A 20,000-nucleotide genomic window follows, 5' to 3' on the forward strand; every position below is an offset into this window, starting at 1 on the left:
GAACTGGACCATGGAGCAATGGAAGAAGGTGGCCTGTGGATCATGTGGATGGTCGGGGTTAGGCTCTGATCCGATGGAGCATCCGTGGGATGTGCTGGAACATGGTCATTGTGGTCATAGCAAAGCAGCGTTATTATAATGCATTGTGGGACATGCCTACCAGCCTAGTGATACACGATATTTACACTTATATGTGATCACTGCCTTAGTATTTGATTCTGGATGCAGCAAAAGACAGGGCCTTGAGGACTGGGTTGAAAAACACTGGGGGGATATATATATGAACTGTATAACCGCATTCATCTGAACTAAATGTCCATAAGCAACCTACGTTTAAAAATACATTTAGAATCCACATTTGCAGCAATAATATTACATTAGCCCAGTTGGAGAACTTTCCCAATGAATGCATTGGACGATGAATGCACATGTCTATTGGACGTGTGTGGGCTGCGTAGTTACTGTACCCTATTAATTGAAAGGGACTAATATTTATTGAAGTTTACATCAAACAAGGCCATGTTGAAGTCGTCCCACTAATTACCATTTGCATTACATTTTACAGTGGGGATTTACAGCCAATATACCATTATAACCTTTTAAGGGTGAGCCCATTTACTGTACAAGATTTACTGCTAAACTAATTTTAGGGTAACTGGCCCTGGGGAGCAAATGCATTAGGCCTCTAAGAATAGTCGTCCACTTGTGAGATTACCGTTAAGCTCACATGACTACAACCACTCCGGAGACAAAATGGTCACTAAGCAGCGGTTCTATGGCGAGTGTGTCCCTGGATATGGGCTCATAATTATACAGGATAGAGTGAGGAACTGAGTAGGTAAATTGCAGGAAAGGTATATTTAGGAGAATTCCTCATGCTCATGGTAGAATTCCCTGAAAACCAATAAAGGCGGGATGAAATCACCTTTTGCTGCCATTTGTACTGTGAACAAATGTACTATCTATAGTCAAGGGAGCGGGACAGCTAATCTATTTCAAAGCCTTTCAACGAAAAATAGATTTCCCGGAACAGTATCAGCGATATACAATAGTTGCCTTGACGCTTCGGCTGGAAATTTCCTTTTAACACCCAATTATAACAACTGACCTCAGCCTTGGACCTCAGATTACAAAGACACAGTTCTATTTAAAATAATCTTCTTCTTTTGGCGAACAGCTCACGCCCACCGACCCCCCCCCATCACACACACACACACACACACACACACACAAAAATGCACTCCTGTTCTATCTCCAATATTCATGTCCACAACACAGTTTATCAATCACTTTTCTGTGTGTGTGTGTGCGTGCGTGCGTGCGTGTGCGTGTGCGCGTGCGTGTGCGTGTGTGTGTGTGTGTGTGTGTGTGTGAGGCAGAGGGAATCGGGGATCAGACTTGTTGACCTTGGCAGCAGTAAGGAATACCGGACTGGGCTCAGGGTAGAATCAGGGAGAGGTTTTTCTCCTCTCGTCTCCCTTTGAATCTCCGAGATTGAAGCCAGCGACAGCCGACCCCTAGAATTCCTTTGTTATGACTATCGCAACCTTGATGATATTATCTTAATTAATCAAGTCACTGTAATTGAAGGTGTGTTTAAAATCAACTGTCCTCATGTTGTCTCAGCTTTGCAATTTGTTTGAGGCCAAGTATTACAGTCTTTGTCTTATAGGATTATAATTTTGCTTAAGTGGCCTTGAAATTATACATTTATCTTTTCTAATAACAACTGGGAAATGTGGGAGAGACTGGTTCCAGCTCTCTAATTCTGACGAGCTAAATCCGGTGTTGTCTTACAGATCATTCCTGCATGATGCTGAGAGGCTCAAACGCTTGGCCAAATACTTCACACCATTTTATCTCGACCAAAACATGTTAATCTGAGTAGCCAAAGTCTTTATTGAGATAGGCAATTTGTCATTCTGTCATATGCTGTGTTAAAGCATTATTCTGTTTGGCAGAAAAGGTAGCCTATCTCGCAGCATCTGGGCTACTGTAGATGACGGTTATTTAATGTTAGTAAGTGTCTCCATGTCTTCTTTGCCTTCCCGCCAAATAAACCCACCAACCAAGACGGATGACTGCATAATCTTATGTGATTGAAGTGGGCCTATTATGCTCCCTTTTACACAAGTTAATATAGATATTATCCCTGTGGAAAAAAACTTCAAAACATGATTGTGAAGTTTTTTGCTGAAAATACCGCTCAGATTATGCATTCAGGCCGTTTTAACATGCGTCCAATACACGCTGTCTGAAAACGGGCCGCTTAAGTGGGAGGAGCCACCCCCCTGAGGCCCCGTGTTCTGTGGGCCAATGGCGTTTGAGCTTTTACTCTGGGTTTCGTTCTATTCACTCCGTAACTTTCACTCATTTCAGCTTCAGTCCACAAAAATCTGTTTTTGAACACATTTGGGGCGAGAAATAAGCGACTCCGTTGCTGAACCTTCACTCATATTACATCTACAAGATGTCCTTTCAAAGTTAGTTCCGACTTTGGTTTCCCTGCCCCAGGCTTGTGGGGGACACCGCACACCGGGATTTTTTGTTTCATGTGAATGTCGGGAAAAAAATATGTATAAATACATCAAGAGTAAAAACACACTATTTTTATTGGTTTTCTTTGGAGGAACGCACAGAGGATCGGACGGAGCAGATGACCATATAAAGAAATCGGTGACTCTCCAGAAAGTAGAAAAAAAACCTTTGGAAAACCGAGCGTTCAGAGCGGTCGAAAGCCTGAGCGTTTTGTTCACAGCGATTACTTTCTCATTAGTTTACCTCAATATTTGACACTTTGGCCACGTCTAATATGAACATCCCACATTGTAACACTATATATATATATGACAGAAAATAAGGAAAAGAGTAAGAGGTCCCCTTAAAGAATCAGACTGGTTGTCGAAGCTTGTCCTGGTATTCGCCCTGTTCTGACCTTGCTTACAGATCCCATTCACCCCAGAAAGTTCCAAATAGCCAGCTCTTGTTTTTGGTAGGCAACCAAACCGAAACCCCCGTTAATCCGCGGCGCGTTGGCTTAATGGCGCTCGCTAGCCGGCGTCCAAATCCATAAAGAAATACGACATGAGAGTGGATGTACGGTGGTTTGTTCTGGCTGCAGAGTCTGTTGTTGCGAGGGGGCTGTTTGATCAACCTGAGCTCTCACCGCCCTTTAAGCACCGCTGCTTTTAGAGTGATACCTGCCTGGTCTTCGTTACTAAGAAATAGTCATTTTTCAACAGTGTGAATGTCTGCGATTGAACCTCTTTGTGTTACATAATGTAATTATGGCCGTACCACTTCTATTTTATTGTATTTTCAGGGGCTAAACTAAAAACATGTGCCGAAGGTTCAGATGTGTCTCGTTATGAGTCTTAATAATGGGCCCCTTCCTTGACAGTGTTTTTCACAGTGAAATCTTCAATTTATTGGATGTATTGGATACTGGATGTGAAATTATGATTAACTCGTACGGGGAGCTAAACAAGAGAGCAAGATCAGGAAACACCCCTGGAACCCAGAACCCCTGGAACTCCGAACAAAGCCCAAAATGTGTCAAAAAATCTTGGTTATAAATTATGTAAAGAAGAAAAAAAAAACCTACACACATACAGTACATCATTTATGCTAACTTTCTTTCTTTTCTTCTCCCAATGCCAACGAAGGGGGAACTCAGCTGAGAAATGATCTTACGCCACTAGAAAAAAGTTCCCACTGTTCCAAGGTTCACACCCTAGCATGGCTACTTGTTTGTACATTTGCACCTCTGATGGCGAATGTGTTCCTCGCTGGTACAAAAATGGTCCAAATTCAGTCCAACTTTAGTCTTTACTGCGGGCGTGACAGAGCTTTTATTCCCTATAAAGGTAAAATGCTGTATTTTATTCCTTACTGGCCCCTTTGAATCGGATGTCGCATTTGGGTTCTGTGTTTACATGTTGAAAGACGTCGAATATTGGACTCAGCTGTCTTTGCGCTACCACAAAGGAATCCCTCGAGACATTCCTCCGGCGGCGAAAGCCGGCGGCTGGAGAAAGATCCCGCCGGTGGACGCAAACCGCCCCTGACCGCAACCCATGAATCAAAGTCGCACAGCGTGCGTGGACGGCGGCGGGCGCCTCGACCGTTTTCACCTGGTGTTCTCTTGTGTTTTCTCGTTCCGTGTTTTGGACGTGTCTTCGCACATTCCTTGTACGGAACCCCATGTGTGGCTTTAAAGTGGTTGCCAGCCTCCGAAGCAGATTTTCCCCCCAATTCTTCACATTGCTTCCCGCTGCCGCTAGGACACATTCGGCAGCTAGCATTCCTATCTCCTCCTGTTTCTGGCTGGAACTTTTACACTTTGGCCCCCCTCGCCTGATCAGAAGCACGGAGAACAATTATTTCTTGCTTTCTTTTCTAAAGATATTTTGGCCCCCGTTTCTGTTGTTGTTATGCTGTCAGTGGGATTCCAATTAGGCCCCCATCTACGGATGCTTACGGAACAGAAAAATGCACTACGGCATGATCCAAACTCCCCAAATACACACTGAATGAATTACATCCTGGTAACTTAATGTGTGTTCCATTAGGAAATAAAGTATAATTTGGAGTGGCGCTTTCAAAATGACTGCCCGCCACCTCCCCAATTCATCACAGGAACATCTTAGAGCGAGCGTGCGATGGCACCCGATGCTGTCTTGCGTAGCGTTTTCCCCCCGGGCCAAGGCAGAGGCGACACGTCAGCGTCGCGGAAAGCGCTTCAGATGCGCTGCCATGTAAATCAATCAGGTCAACACCGAGCAGAAGCGTCATCGTCTTGAAAGCCTCACGCCGCGAGGCTCTGAAACTCCTCTCGTTTTTTGTTTGTTTTTATAGCTCTCCGGGCGCAAAACGTAGGGTTAGGGTTAGGGTTAGGAGCGTAGATTTCCATGGAGGTCCATTCAAAAGATGTATTTAGTGAAAATATTTAATTGCCCAGCCTGCTACAGTGTGCATCAACCACATACTGTATAAAAAATGGCTGATTTGCGGTCCTAACATAGGTTATCATGAAGGTAAAATATTATTATTCCAGCAGGAAAACAAATATCACGCCCAGGTGTAGACTTGAGATTTTACTTCATACCTGGGAGGTTGTTCTGGATTCCCCATTATATTTCAGTTGGATTTGCGCTATTTCACTCAGGCACCTGGCCGGGCAGCTCAGGTAGTCTCGGCGTGTGCTAGCGCCCCGAAAAAGCTCGAACGCCGATCGATCCAACTGCGCTCGTAAACAAACCCACCCCATACGCCGGTGAAATGAAAAGCAAAGGGTCGAAAAGCGAAAGCAGAGACTGACTTTAACCCTCTAAAGGTTGACACCTTCCACAGTTTGCAGTTTGAGTGGAAGGTCTGCGGAGCGCTGCTTGCGGAAGTGCCATCGTGGGCGGAATGAAGACGGAGCCGGTGTGAACCCGCCACCCGACCAGATGTCGCCATGCTTTCGCCACGGTGACGTGTCGCTTCTGGTGTTGCCCAATGACCAAGTCCATTGAATGGTCATTGGGCAGCACCACTTGGCTTTACCACACAAGTCATTCAGTGTCGAATAGTGAGGTGGCTTTTTTGAACTCTTTTTTTCAGGCATATGTAGTGTTTTTCTTTTCATTATTTCCTCTTTGATCAGTGACTTCTATGCGCTAGTCAATGACCAACATTGAATCTGCAACTTCAAGTGACATCAGTTGGTTTTCCCGCCGTCATACAACAGCGGCAACACCCTTTTTGGTCACTGGGTTGATCCGGCTCGCACTCTTTTATTTCGACGACGGGGGCGCAGTGGAGCGGAACCCCAAACGTTTCCTTTATTCCCCAGAACAAACTCAAAGGGCGCGCTCGCCAAGACCGCCAGTCTTTAGGCAGGAGCATTACTTTTGATAAATGGATTAAAAGTGAGGTTTTGATGACCCCCCGGGGGGAAGCAGACTTTAAAGACCTCGCCAGGACGAAGCCACCCCGCGTAGCTGCCCTTTATCCCTTTGACTGGAAGAAGTGTTTACCCAGATCCTCAATCTGGGGCTGGGAGGCGTTACCTTTCCGCAATGTATTTTTGTGAGTTTGGCAACCGTATGGGGAAAAACTAACCCAGTATGGACTTGTCTTATTTAGGTGTCTGGTATTAATACAGGAGAACGGTTGTGATTATTAGATAGTGGTGGTTGACTGCAGAGCTGCAGGGGGAAGGGATCGCTACGGGGCTTACTTTTTTCGGAGGCACTTCGAGCATTAGGGCGTGGGTTCTGGTGGCCGGGTTCCAAAATCTCAATGCATATAATGTCTGCGAACATTTCGGGGTATGTAGAAGGCACGCACGCACGTGCGCACACACACACACACACACACACACACACACACACACACACACACGCACTGTGCATATGGCATTACAGTAGAAGACTGTTCAATTATTTTGAGTGGTGGTCTGGCGATGCTCTGATCCTTTTTAAAAAGAAGCCGTAACATTATATTGATCCTTACTGGCCGTCGGAGCGCTCAGTTGTTTGCCGCACGTCCAGACTGTGGTTTAATTGAAAACTCCTATCCTCTTAATTTACACTTCATGTGGGCGTACGGCTCCTTCGTATGGAACGTCAGGTCTTCCTTTACATTAGACTAACACTATGATTTTATTTAAAAATTAATTTAAATGATGTTTCTTATATCTTTGGAAAGGGATTTTTTTGCAGACACGAGTATATAAGACAAGATGCTGGTAGCGTCGAACTCGGCGATTGCATTTCTTGCCTCCAATGATGTGTGCATTCACTACGTTTCACTGCAATTACAATTTAAGTCATTGAAATCCTTGAAAAAATGAATTTAACTTTTTTGAAAAAATTGCGTCGACTCACAGCCTTTCAACTCATCACCGTTTTGGGGGAGGGAACGCTGGTCAAACCGCGGGAGTCCATCCTCTTTTCAGTATTACATTATATGACATTATATCAGGTCATTTCCCTTCAGACGCTTGTATCCAAAGCGACTGACAATAAATACGGTCTGCGGCGGTATCAAACCGCAACATCCTTTTGAAAGGAGCGGCAGGCTTATTACTGCTGGATTTCGGCTGGGGATGAGGATGGTTTCATTACGCCACTTTACTCCCAGGGCCATGTGCTTCATATTATATTCCCTCCCTCCCCATGTTTATTACGTGTTACTGACTGCTCTATTAAAGCTCTCTCTCTCCCTCGCTCTCTCTCTCTCCCCCTCTCTCTTCCTCTCTCTCTCTCTCTCTCTGTCTCCATGTCTCTCTCGCTATCGAACCATTTATTTCACATCTCCGTCAAATCTGACCCCATGATGCTCCGTTCCGCCGCCTGTTTACCTGTATTTTGCTCTCATGCTCTGGCCTTCAGCTCCTTATCACTTACTGATGTTTTTTGCCTTTATTTTATTTATTTTTATTTTAATGATTTCCATTCCTGGGTTGGAGTCACTAACTGGCAAATTTGCAATATCCAGGAAATGTTTTTTCTTTAAACATTTTTTTTTACACCTTTTTAGCCCAGGTCCCAAATAAAAATGTTATTGCTTCCACGGTTGCAACGCATGATTGCTTTCTTGTCGTGTCGGGAGCCACCTCACATTAAAGACCGATGTTCTGGTTCTGGTTCCCGGTCCCCACTGAGGTCCCAGAGGTAAATAAACACTTTGTGATAGCCGGCCTGCGGAAGTGGCCCTCGCGTGAGCGCTCAGGTTCGGGAGGAGGAAGCCTTCTCTCAGTGTGTGTGCGTCTCCTGATCCCTGGCGTTGTGGTTCGTGGCGTGATGCGAACCATCTGCCTGTCAGTTCTCTCGCCGCCGCCGCTGAAAGACGCCATTCTTCTAGAGCACTGTGGGCGCGTTCAGACCAGACGGGGTTTGAAGGACGGGGCGGACGTGATGAAACCAGACTATTGTTGGAGGCACTTAAATCAGCGTGTTTACGTGTTGAAATCAGACTTTTGTTGAAGATGCTCTCGGAAGTGTTGAGGGAGCATTGAGAGCAAAACGTAGATAGAAACGCCACAGCGATTTCAACTGGGGGGCAGGAAGGAACCAAGGAAGGTGTATAGTCGGCTATTTCTGTTTTTAGTTCGGCAATTTTTTTGTATCTATTTTGCAATTTTTTGTAGCTATTTTTATTATTATTATTATTATTATTATTATTATTATTATTATTATTATTATTATTTGGCTATTTGATTTTTTGGCTTTTGTTTTGGGGTGGGGATGTTTTTTATTTGTCTGTTTTTTGTACATTTTGCTATTTTTAATTTTAATTTTAATTTTGGCTATTATTTTATTGACTTTTTATACTTATTGCCTATACAGCAATGCACCAATCCTTACCACGACCAAGTGCTTGTATGTGAAAATGTACCTGGCTGAATAAACAGCTTTTGATTCAGATTCTAACATTCTGGCACTTCTTAACCTTCTCACATACACATTATGTGGGACATAAGTAAAGCCTATATTTTTAATGGCCACTTCGGGAGAAATGTGTCAGCCATTGAACATTTCCAGGATCGCAATACAAAACGGAGCTATTATAGGCAATTTTGTCCGTTTTCTGCATTTTTGAAAAGTTTCAAAAGCAGAATGACAAGCTGCAGCTCCAAAAAGTGAGGTGAACCACAGCGAGGTGTAAAAGGATCCATTCCCAGTTCTCATTCCCAGCCACTACTCCATTCCTACCATCCATCCATCCATTCTTCCATCTATCCATCCCTCCATCCATCCATCCATCCAACCGTCCTTCCAAGCATCCATCCTTCTATCCTTCCATCCATTGTTACTTCCATCCTTACATCCATCCATCCTTAGTGCATCCATCCCTCCATCCATCAATCCATCCATCCATCCTTCTATCCATCCATCCATCCTTCTATCCATCCATCCATCCATCCATCGTTACATCATCTTACATCCATCCATCCTTAGTGCATCCATCCCTCCATCCATCCATCCTTACATCCATCCACCCATCCATCCTTCTATCCATCCATCCATCCATCCCTACATCCATCCACCCACCCATCCATCCATCCATCCATCCATCTGTCCATCCATCCATCCATCCGTCTGCAGTGTCTGTTAGAGGGCTTCTCTCATTGTTGACATGTCCATGCAGCTGGTTCATGAAAGGGTAGATTCCCAGCGACTTATTAATATCAATTATGTAACACGGCAGACTACCAGTGTCCAAGTGTTAACGGACGTCCTTGCACAGGTTGGAAATGTGTGTGGGCTAAAACAGAGCTGTGTGCGTGCGCGTACGTGTGTGCGTGCGTGCGTGCGTGCGTGCGTGCACGTTACGTTCTACCCTGGATCCCTGGCCTGCTTTGCGTCAGCTCCCTGCAGTGTCTGCCAGCTCCAAGCTGCCAAGCCTCATTTTCACATTTCTGTGTCACATTTCCATCGGGACCTGGATCCCGTTCTCCCGGTTCGCAGGGAGATGAGAAAATTGTTAAAGTATGAAAACCATTCTCATTATTCACTTATAAGCTTACTCAAAAGTACTTTTTTCAAGTAATTGTACTTGGACTTACTGTAAGTGTATTCCGTTTTGAAGACCTTTGACTTTTAACTCCACAACATTTTCAAATCTCTATACTTTTTACTGTTTCAATTTCCACATTACTTAAGTTAAAAAGGTTAGAATTCATATTTATGTTTATATATATTTGGAAAAGACTGACACCAACTTTGCTATACATTTTTAATTGTAACCAGGATTTGCATTAAAAAAGTCACAGTAGTTATGTGTCATTATAGGCTCTGTGATATCAGGGCACTGGATATGACGAGTATTTTTACTTAAAGTATTATTAGTTATTTGTTTATATACTTTTACTTCAATAGAAATGCAATGCTTTCATTAATATAGTCATTTTGTGTCAGGGTTACTCATGTTTTTATTTCCGGAAAAGCTCTGAGTACTTCCTCCACCGCTCTTCATCTACGACTTTTTCTAAATAAACGATAGAGAGTTCTGAAAATCCCTCAGACTGATTTAACGACTTCCTCCGGTGACAAACACGTAGTGTATGGATCTATTGGGAGGCGGAACGATTCCCAGGGCCTTTGGTTTCAGGGCGAGGGGCCGCTTTCCAAAAACATTCGGACCTTCTTCAGATGCTTTATGAGTCCGATAAAGCCGTGAACGGATCCTATGGTACGTTTAAAGAACCAAACTAAGATACAATTCAAGTACCGCCACACGGACGTGGGACTTTAAAGAGTGTAAAAGCATAAAACCTTTCTGCTGTGTGGTTATGTTATAGCCTCTTGCTTCAAAAGGCGCACACGCGCATTGAACTCTGAGGGATCGTTTCCTGCGTATCCATATGGACATAAAACGTCTTGTTTTATGCGCACGGGGTCGGCCATGACGATGAGAATGCCGTCATTTCTATGACATATTAATGTAATGAAAGGCAGCGGCCGCAATGGGAATTTAAATTTAATGACTTGGAACCTGATTTGATGGAATCTGTGTGTGTGTGTGTGTGTGTGTGTGTGTGTGTGTGTGTGTGTGTGTGCGTGCGTGCGCGTGGGCGTGTGCGTGTGTGTGTTTCCGGGGTTGGAGGAGCAGCGTACTAATTGAAGGAAAAACACAGGATTTGTTATTTTGTGGTAAACATTTGGTCGGTGGCTGGTCTGAGCACACACACCCTTGGAGGCTGGACAGAATCTAGAATAAATCAGCCCTAATTTCAGGGCAACCGGCATGCACTTTGTGTGTGTGTGTGTGTGTGTGTGTGTGTGTGTGTGTGCTTCTTTTTGCAGTTTCCCACTGCATCCGTTCCGTCCCACCGTTCTCATGCACTTCTCTTCAGATCGAGCACCCCCACCCCCTCCCCCACCCTCCTCTCTCTCCTTCCTTTCCTTTCTTCCCACTAGTGACTGACGTTGCGTGTGATGGACTAATATGACTATAAAAGGCTGGGGCCGCAGAGTCTTAACACTAATCCGGGTGCAGAAATACAAGGCTAATTTTCATGAGCCTCAGCATATGTGTGTGTGTGTGTGTGTGTGTGTGTGTGTGTGTGTGTGTGTGTGTGTGTGTGTGTGCGCGCACATAACCTGCACCATGTGTTAAATCAGATAGCGTAATGCATGTAATAATTACACATTTTATACACACTGAATCTAACACAACCATTGTATACTTTTCAACTATCCATTCAACAACTTATACTACTTACATACTTAGAAATAACATCATAATAATTTAGACGTTGAGACATTGTAGACATTGTAATTATTTATTAATAACCTTGTAATAATTCCGTAATGATATTGTAAAAACATTGCAACAATTAAGACCAACTCATCCACTGCTACTCATGCACATATTATTGTGAACATGTCTTTTAATCTATACAGAGATATCCCAATTAAATGAACATGTAGTCCCACAGACAATACCAGAAACCATACTGTCACTTATCCCATAAAGCATTGTAATTTAATTTATCCTGTGCAACATTTTGTATATTCTATAGAGATTCTATAGATTCTATATATACTTTTTTTTTTTACTGTTTTAATCTTTGTTTATTCTGCTTTTCAGTGCTAATGCACCAACCCTTACCAAGACAAACTACTGTACTTATGTGTAAAAAAAAATAGTTGGCCAAATCAGATTCAGATTCTACCATTCACATACAAGACAGTATTTCCCAAAGTATTTCTTCAAGTTTCATAATGTATGTCTTTGCACGGCCACCAGCATCCCTAAAAAGAATGAAAGGTTTGATGTATGTACGCTGCTCTTCCTGAGCTAAACCAGAGGAGACCACTTCACAGTGCAAACACCACATCCAATGCTGAGCTGCCCTCCTGCTAAAGTGCTCTGCGGGGCCGTGTGTTTGTGTGTGTGTGTACTGTATGTGTGTGTGTATGTGAAGGTGCGGGATTGTGTGTGTCTGTGTGTGTATTGTATGTGTGTGTGTGTGTGGGTGTGGGGCTGTGTGTGTGTGTGTGTGTGTGTGTGTACTGTATGTGTGTGTATGCGTGGGTGCGGGCTGTGTGTGTGTGTGTGTGTGTGTGTGTGTGTGTGTGTGTGTGTGTGTGTGTGTGTACTGTATGTGTGTGTACTGTATGTGTGTGTATGCGTGGGTGCGGGGCTGTGTGTGTGTGTGTACTGTATGTGTGTGTATGCGTGGGTGCGGGGCTGTGTGTGTGTGTGTGTGTGTGTACTGTATGTGTGTGTGTATGCGTGGGTGCGGGGCTGTGTGTGTGTGTGTGTGTGTGTGTGTGTGTGTGTGTGTGTGTGTGTGTGTGTGTGTGTGTGTGCGGGGGTGTGTACGTGTGGTCTTTTCATGGTGTCTAAAGAAACAAATGATCTCACTTCTCCCTGGACACACACTGGACTCTGTGACCAAGAATGGTCTGAACTCTACAGAGGATAGAAGGATAGAATCTATTTTTTTGTTCTATAATTAAACCAGCTCTTTATTATTATTATTATTAAAAAATATTTAAGCAATGCATGATTATTTAATAAAGTTATACATATCATAAATTGTATTTTTTATTTATAATAATAATAACAACAATAACAACAACAACAATAATAACAATAATAATAATAATAATAATAATAATAATAATAATAATAATAATAATAATAATAATAATAATAACAATAATAATAATAATAATAATAATTATTATTATTATTTTTTTTTTTTTTTTTTTTCTGTTTTTCTTTTTCTGTTTATCAAATCTTAAAACCTGGGCAGAATGATCAGTTCCTTTCTAGAATTTTTTTTGAGTCATCATATTTTGAAATAATGTCAATAAAGCCAAAGCCAAACTTCAAAACCTTAGTGAGAACGTTGGTCTTAACTCGGCTACAATGCTTCTGCGTCATGGGAAAAGGGATGTAGATAGTGTGTGTGTGTGTGTGTGTGAGTGTGTGTGTGTGTGTGTGTGTGTGTTTGTCTCATCCTTACACACACATTCCTGAAACTGTCCCTATGCCTCCACATGTGGCTGATAAGCATGGATCTGGTTTATATGTGAGATACCCACTCACACTACTGTATGTGGGACACACCCTGTGGTGTGAGTCCACAGCCTGAGGAACTAGTTTCCACCTTAATCTAATGTAATTTGAAAAATTGAGAGAGAGAGAGAGAGATAGCAATAATTGTAATAAAACAACGCAATAAAAATATGAAAAACAAAATGGCAATATATGGAGAAATGTGAAAATATACAATAAAACAGTTAATTTGTACACAATAAAATGTTGGAATATACGCTCCACATAATGATAAACAACACATATAACAGAAAAACAATGAAAGAAATTAAAGATAATAAAGTACGCAATGAACAAACAAGAAATATTTAGTCATATACAATAATTAATGAAATAAAAAAAATATTTGAGAAAAGAAATGGTAATGTACATTAAAACTTTAAAGGAATATTGGATATAAGCCCAAAAATGTGAGAAAAAAACAACAGCGAAATAACACGTCTGTATTATTATTATTATTATTATTATTATTATTATTATTATTATTATTATTCTTTTGCGTAAGTATGGAACTTAAGAGTTACAAATGTTACTAATGTATTTACCAATGTTATTAATGTAAAGTTTGATTGTCTTTATTCCTTGCCGAAAAAGTAGAGAGAATCAGATTCTATATTCGTTTTCCAAGTCTGCCTAAAGATGAATAGTCTTGTATGAGTAGAGCTGATGATAGATTTACACGCACGTGGTCTCCGTCCCTGCAGAACCCGTGGAAGGTGTGAGCCGCAGACACTTAATCAACAATATGGTTGCTGCCTCCACCCATATAACTCACTGTAATTACACAGTAAATTTAAGGTGCCGCAGTTCTCCGAGACCACCTCACCCGGTTGTTAAACACTCTGTTGCCGGGCGACCCCTCGCATCCACTTGTTTACCAAATATTTTCGCTGCTGCTCATGAATAGATGGGTAGCGGTGCTGGTTGTGGTTTTTTTCTCTTGGTTTCAAATTTTGGCCCTGCACTGACCTAGCAATATCTGCCACATGGGAACGGTTGCACTCGTTCCTCAACTTGGCCACGATTTCTCTTTGTTTTTCCTCGGCTGAATGTTAAATTTTAGACATTGTTCGTATACATACATTATGATCTTCATATGCATTGCATCTTGATATCTTCATACATCCCTCATTATGTTGTGCACATTGTGCACATTCTCACATGTGTCTCCAATCTGTTTTAAATTTGAATGAAAAAAAAATCTCTTCTTCCGGAGTGGAAGTGCGGTAATTAACTTTGCTTGGATACCAGCGTTAAAAGCCTTCTGCAGGGATCATGCGCGACATTGAAAAAAGCCGGAGACCATCAGAGATGGAGCAGGTTTTCACGATCTACGAAAAACAAAGAGTTGTCTGGCCTGTAATTGCAGTTTCCTAAAAATAAATAAATAAATAAATAAATAAATAGAAAAACGCTGTTAAAGTGGTAGGTGTCCACACCGAGGAGTGTCCCATTAGTGATTTGTCACCTTTTAAACACCATCTGGGTGTGGACTATCGTAGTCATTTACCTTTCTCTGGGAAATTCATTTATTTTACTATGTGTCCATTGGGGTAATGGTTTTAATGAAGGTCTTGGATTCTTACAAACGTAGCCCTTGGCGGAAAAAAAACACAATTAGATGAACAAAGAACAGCTCTAATAGAGCGTGATAACTGCTTTAATGGCCGCTTAATTTCATGTGTATACTGGTGTATGTCAAAGTGGGAAAGCAGTTGGATACATGACGGCGACGACCCCGGGGTTCTTCAGCGGCTCGAAAGCTGGCTGTACTGCGCTGGGATCTCTGGAGTCGATTTTTGGTGTTTTTTACAGAATCAAACCTGGAAGGAATTTTCCTAAAGGCTTAAGGTGAAATGGCTTAATAAATTAAAGAGGACCTATTATCCTCTTTTTTACACACGTTAGTATAGGTCTCAGAGCTCCCACAAAACATGTTTTTAAATTTTTTTGCAAACAAATTCCACTCAGATTATGCATTCTAGCCATTCTGCCATGTCTCTTATCAACTTAGTCTAAAAACAGGCTAATTCAGTGGGTGGAGCCACCCTCCTGAGGCCCTGAGTTCTGTGAGCCAATGGGGTTTCGTTGTATTAACTCCGTAACTTTCACTGGTTTAAGGCGAGAAACATACAATCCAGTTGCTGAAGCTTCACTCATTTCAGATCTACCAGGCCTCATTTAAAAGTTAGTTCCGACTTTGGTTTCCGTGGTTCAAGCTTGTTGGAGACGCGGACACCGCACCGCGATGCACCGGGACATTCTGACGGACAGGATTTTTTCGTTTCATGTAAACTTCACCTAAAATAAATACATCTAGAATAGAAACACACAATTTTTTTATTGGTTTTGTTTGCGCAGAGGATCGGATGGAGCAGATGACCATGTAGAGAAATCCGTGGCCAGCTGACGTCAGCTTGTGCACAAAGTAGAAAAAAACCTTTGAAAACAGTGTGTTCAGAGCGGTCGGAAGCCTGAGCATTTTGTTCACAGTGATTACTTTCTCATTAGTTTACCTCAATATTTGACACTTTGGCCACGTCAAATATGAACATCCCACATTGTAACCCCATATATATGACAGAAAATAAGGAAAAGCATATAGGTCCCCTATTTTTTTATATGTTACCTGTTCCTATCAGTGGTGAGAAGATCAAGAAAATCAATTTAAATGTACATTTTTCTATTAATTAATAAAGTGCAAAATGGGCCAAAAAGTGGACTTAACAAGATTTATTGAGCTACGAGTCAAATAGGAAAAAATCGGAAAAATGAACCAGACATTGGTGGTCATGAGACCTCACTATGGTGAAAATCTCGGGGTATGAAAAATCTGTAAACAAAGAAAATAATTGAACAAAACACGAGCCTGAGATTTTTCTATATGTTGACCGTAAGAAAGAAATTGCTAATTTCCCAGGCACCGGTTGCATTTACCGACATGATCCTTCCCATCATTTGGGAACCGTTGAGCCGCTCTCTAATAAGACGTGAGCCCGGTGCGACTCCAGATTGCAAAGCCAAACCAAGGTCACTCGAAGAAGGTCGTCGCTACCGTTAGGCACGCACCAGTAGCCGGGCGGAGCAGAACACCTTTACACATGTGGTTGTGAGTAATGTCTGTTATTATAGCCTCATAATACTTTCAAGTAGGAACCAAAAACCAGGGCCTCAAGTGAACGTCCCATGTTCTCCCCCACTTGCCTCAGTCAATGGCGGCTGCTGTTTAAGATAAATGCAGACCCTGAAGTGCGCGTAGGTATGAATGGTGTTTGTATGAGTTAGTGTGTGTGAAAGTACATTGGACTGACAACCCATTCAGCATCTTGCTGCCAGAGCTCGAAAGTTCCAGGCTCAAAAAGTCCTTCCATGTTTTTTTTTTTTGCTCCGGCCCTGCACTGATCCAGCAGATTCCACTCACTCGTCTGAGACTCTGGGTCAATGATAATGAGCAAATCCACATGGTTTACTCAAAATGGTGGAATTTTACTTTCCCAAGCCGGGACAGGAATTAGGGACTCCGGAAAGCGGGTGGATGGGTGCAGAAGATTGTAACGGGTGTTGATATTTTTTGCTTACAGCTGACGGAGGGCGGTAAGGCGTCCAAGGGAGGCATCGCCGTAGGAGACTTGGTGTTGTCCATCGACGGCATCGCCACCGAGGGCATGAACCACCTGGAGGCCCAGAACAAGATCAAGAGCTGCAGCGGAAACCTCAGCCTGACCCTGCAGAAGTAAGACCCCAGCTGATTTACGGCCCCTACTACGACTACACACACACACACACACACACACACACACACACACACACACACACACACACACACACACACACACACACACAAACAAGTGAGGTTGCATAACCCTGGTTTCACGATTTAGCTTGGGACCCGCTTGGAGAAGCCATGAATCAGACGCCGTTTATCTCTGTGACAACTCCGGAATTCAACTCGCATTCCCGTCTGGGATTCGCTTTTCCCTTTCAACTCCAAACTTCATGCACACCGGCATATTTTCACCGCCGTTGTAGGGAATTAATCATAGGTCTAACACACTACCCAGCCGTTGGCCGGGATGGTCTCCCAACCGCAATCCCAAAAGTGGAGAAGGAAGAACAATATTCCCCAAGGACTCATGCTGCTTAGAGGAAAGCTGTAGTACTTTCTGTCCCTCCATCTGGCCACCGTTCCCTCTCTTTCCGTCTGGGGATATTTTCCTAATTCCTCTGTGCTCTGTTAGTATGTGTTTGTAATATTTGCCTTCTTTCTTTCCCTGTCTTGTCATCGACCCCTCGCTCCCTCTCCTCTTTTGTGGCGTCGTCCTATAATTACGGCCCCAAATGATGACAGATAACTGACGTTTTTTGGATTTTGGTCGGGCGGATTAAAAAGACAAGATGAAACCTCTACAGTTACTCATGGTCAGTGTGTATGTGTGCATGTGTGTCTTTGTGTTTGTGTTTGTTGATGTGTAGGACGTGAAGGGGGGAGGTTGTCCGTCATCTCTGCTTTGGGTCAACTTTGGGATCCATTCTAAGGAATCTGGAGGGTTTGACTGATGCCTTCTGTAGGATTGTCAACCAAATGACCCTGAATCCAGCTAGGGATTGGGTGACTTTCTATTCCCATTTCGAGGGTTCAGGACCTAAGGGGTGTATGGTCAAGCACAATCCCGTCAAATTTGAAACTGACTGTGAAGGCGATACATATAAACTCGACGGGAATTTCTTTGCAAATCATAAATAACGCTTTGTTTCATATCCAAATGACCAGTGTAAAAATAGGAATATGTTTGGGTGTGATTGCCCGTATTGTAAATCAAGCCATAAAATGGGACACCATTGCAATTTGGCACCTAGTGTGTTTAGAGTTCATACCGCCTCGTGACAAATTTCACACTCTTTTGTGGTTTGAATACTATTTTTACTGCTTTCTCAAGCCACTGTGAAACGTGCATTTTTTTGGGCGCCAAAATGTTAAGTGTTCGAGAATCTACCACCTAGCTGTTTCCGAGTCTCACCCCCGTTTGTGTGCGATCCGCCGGTTTATGGGTCAGAATGGCATCCTCCTGCTCCCGTCGTCCAAACAAAACCCAAACCGGCAGTAAACACGCCGGCGTTGGGATGAGCCGCCCCAAAACCAAGAGGCCGAGGTGTGAAACCGCCCCGACGGAGTGAGAACCACGTCATGGCCGGGACCCGAGCCACCACACCGCCTCGCCCTCCAAACTCCTTGAAATAACTCAAACCCATCCGTGGTGATATTCTTAAAGGGGCCGTATTATGCTTTTCCTTACCGTGCTTTCGGTCGTATATATAACGTTACTATGTCAGATGTTCATATAAGACGCGGTCAAAGTGTGAACTAATGGGGTAAAGTAATGACAAAATAGCTCATGCTTCAACACCGCTCTGAACGCCAGGTTTCCAGCGTTTTTTTTTCTCCTTTCTGCACAAGCTGACGGATTTCTCGATATGGTCATCCGGCACAGCAGGCCCGCTAAGGGTTAGGGCAGGGGGTAGGGACACGCCCATCCACCCGCTCAGTCTGTCTTGGAAGCTGTTCGGCCGCTTCACAGACTCACCGGGCAGTCAACGGACGGTCAACATGTCATGGCTCCGAATGCGGGTCACGACGAATCGGAAACGTTGAACGACTGAATCACTGTTAATATCCCATTTTCTCATGTTCTATTTCTAACTTCGGAACAAAATCGAACCAGCGAAAAAAACGGCCCGTTATTGGTCCTCCGATTTGTAAACGAACGATGCAATAACGGGTTGTCGTTGGCTTTCTGATTTTGGATTCGAAATCGGATGTGAAATGATCGAATAATACACGGATATGGGCGGTCGCCCTGGCAGGCTTCCAGAAGGTGACCAATCAGAAGAAAGTGGGCTTTTAGGAAAGGGGGGCTTTAAAGAGACAGGAGCTAATACAGCTTGTTTCAGACTGAGGCTGAACCGAGGGGCCGCGTAAAGGGCCCATAAAATATTGCTGTGACTGTGCACTGTGTACTGTGAATCATGCAAAGCTACCCGAGTGGAGTCCCAGAATAAAAATACAGAGGAAATGAGCAAAATACTGTAGGTCCCCTTTAAATACTTGAAATGCCATGGTGTTCCATTGCGTGCTGGGATTTGTCTCGTTCCAAAACGGGGCTTATTAATTTGAAATGCTGGACGTTTGCTTTCAATTATGGCGTTACGGCGCCTTAAGAGCTGCCAAACGCCAAAGTGTAATTGGATAACTCAAAAGCTTGTTTTTTGGGACCAGTTATAGGATTATCTGTTCCGCATTGGGCCACGCTTTGGGGGGAGATATTTAGGGCAGGAGCAGAAGCTTGGAGACACATGGTTCAGTTTGTTTTATTATGATTATTATTATGGCATTGGGACCCAGTGTGATGAGGGCTGGCTCCAGATTGGACTTTATGGAGTCCAATCTTTATGGAGGCCAGTTTTCGGAATTAGAATACTTTCGAGAGAGAGAGAGAGAGAGAGAGGAAGTGAGAGAGGGAGAGAGAGAGAGAATTTTACAAACTTATATACACACATCTATATGTGTGTGTTGTGTAAATATACACACTTACCTTATTAAACATCAAAAAAAGCAATGCAAAACAAACAAAACTGAAACTGCAAAATTCAAAGTAAAATTAAAATGTATAAAGAAATAAGAAATGTAAATTCTTATTTCTTTATTTTTTTTATGAATAACAATAACGATAGCCATCATTAAAAGTGGAGAACAAATCAGAGCAGAGAACTTGAGAGAGATAGAGAGAGAGAGATTTACCCTTGTCTACATCTGGACTTTAATAGGTGTGTGCATGTGTAATGGAAAGGAACAATTTGTTCCACTGTTTCTGTTAGTTTTTACAAGGATCTCTCTCTCTCTCTCTCTCTCGCTCTCTCTCTCTGCAATCGTCTTTTGATAT

At 42.9% G+C, this 20,000-nt stretch overlaps 1 protein-coding gene across 3 annotated transcripts in view; it reads left to right on the forward strand.

The window, feature by feature from the left end:
- Nucleotides 1–20,000, forward strand: part of LOC307232698 (PDZ and LIM domain protein 5-like) — a 77,958-nt gene that overhangs the window by 6,222 nt on the left and 51,736 nt on the right. For all 3 annotated transcript variants that reach the window (XM_080003818.1, XM_080003816.1, XM_080003817.1), the window contains one exon: nucleotides 16,644–16,795. In XM_080003818.1, the coding sequence (XP_079859944.1) occupies nucleotides 16,644–16,795 (152 nt within the window). The remainder of the gene's footprint in view (nucleotides 1–16,643; nucleotides 16,796–20,000) is intronic.

Source organism: Zeus faber (genome assembly GCF_960531495.2).
Source record: "Zeus faber genome assembly, chromosome: 7".
Lineage (NCBI taxonomy): Eukaryota > Metazoa > Chordata > Actinopteri > Zeiformes > Zeidae > Zeus > Zeus faber.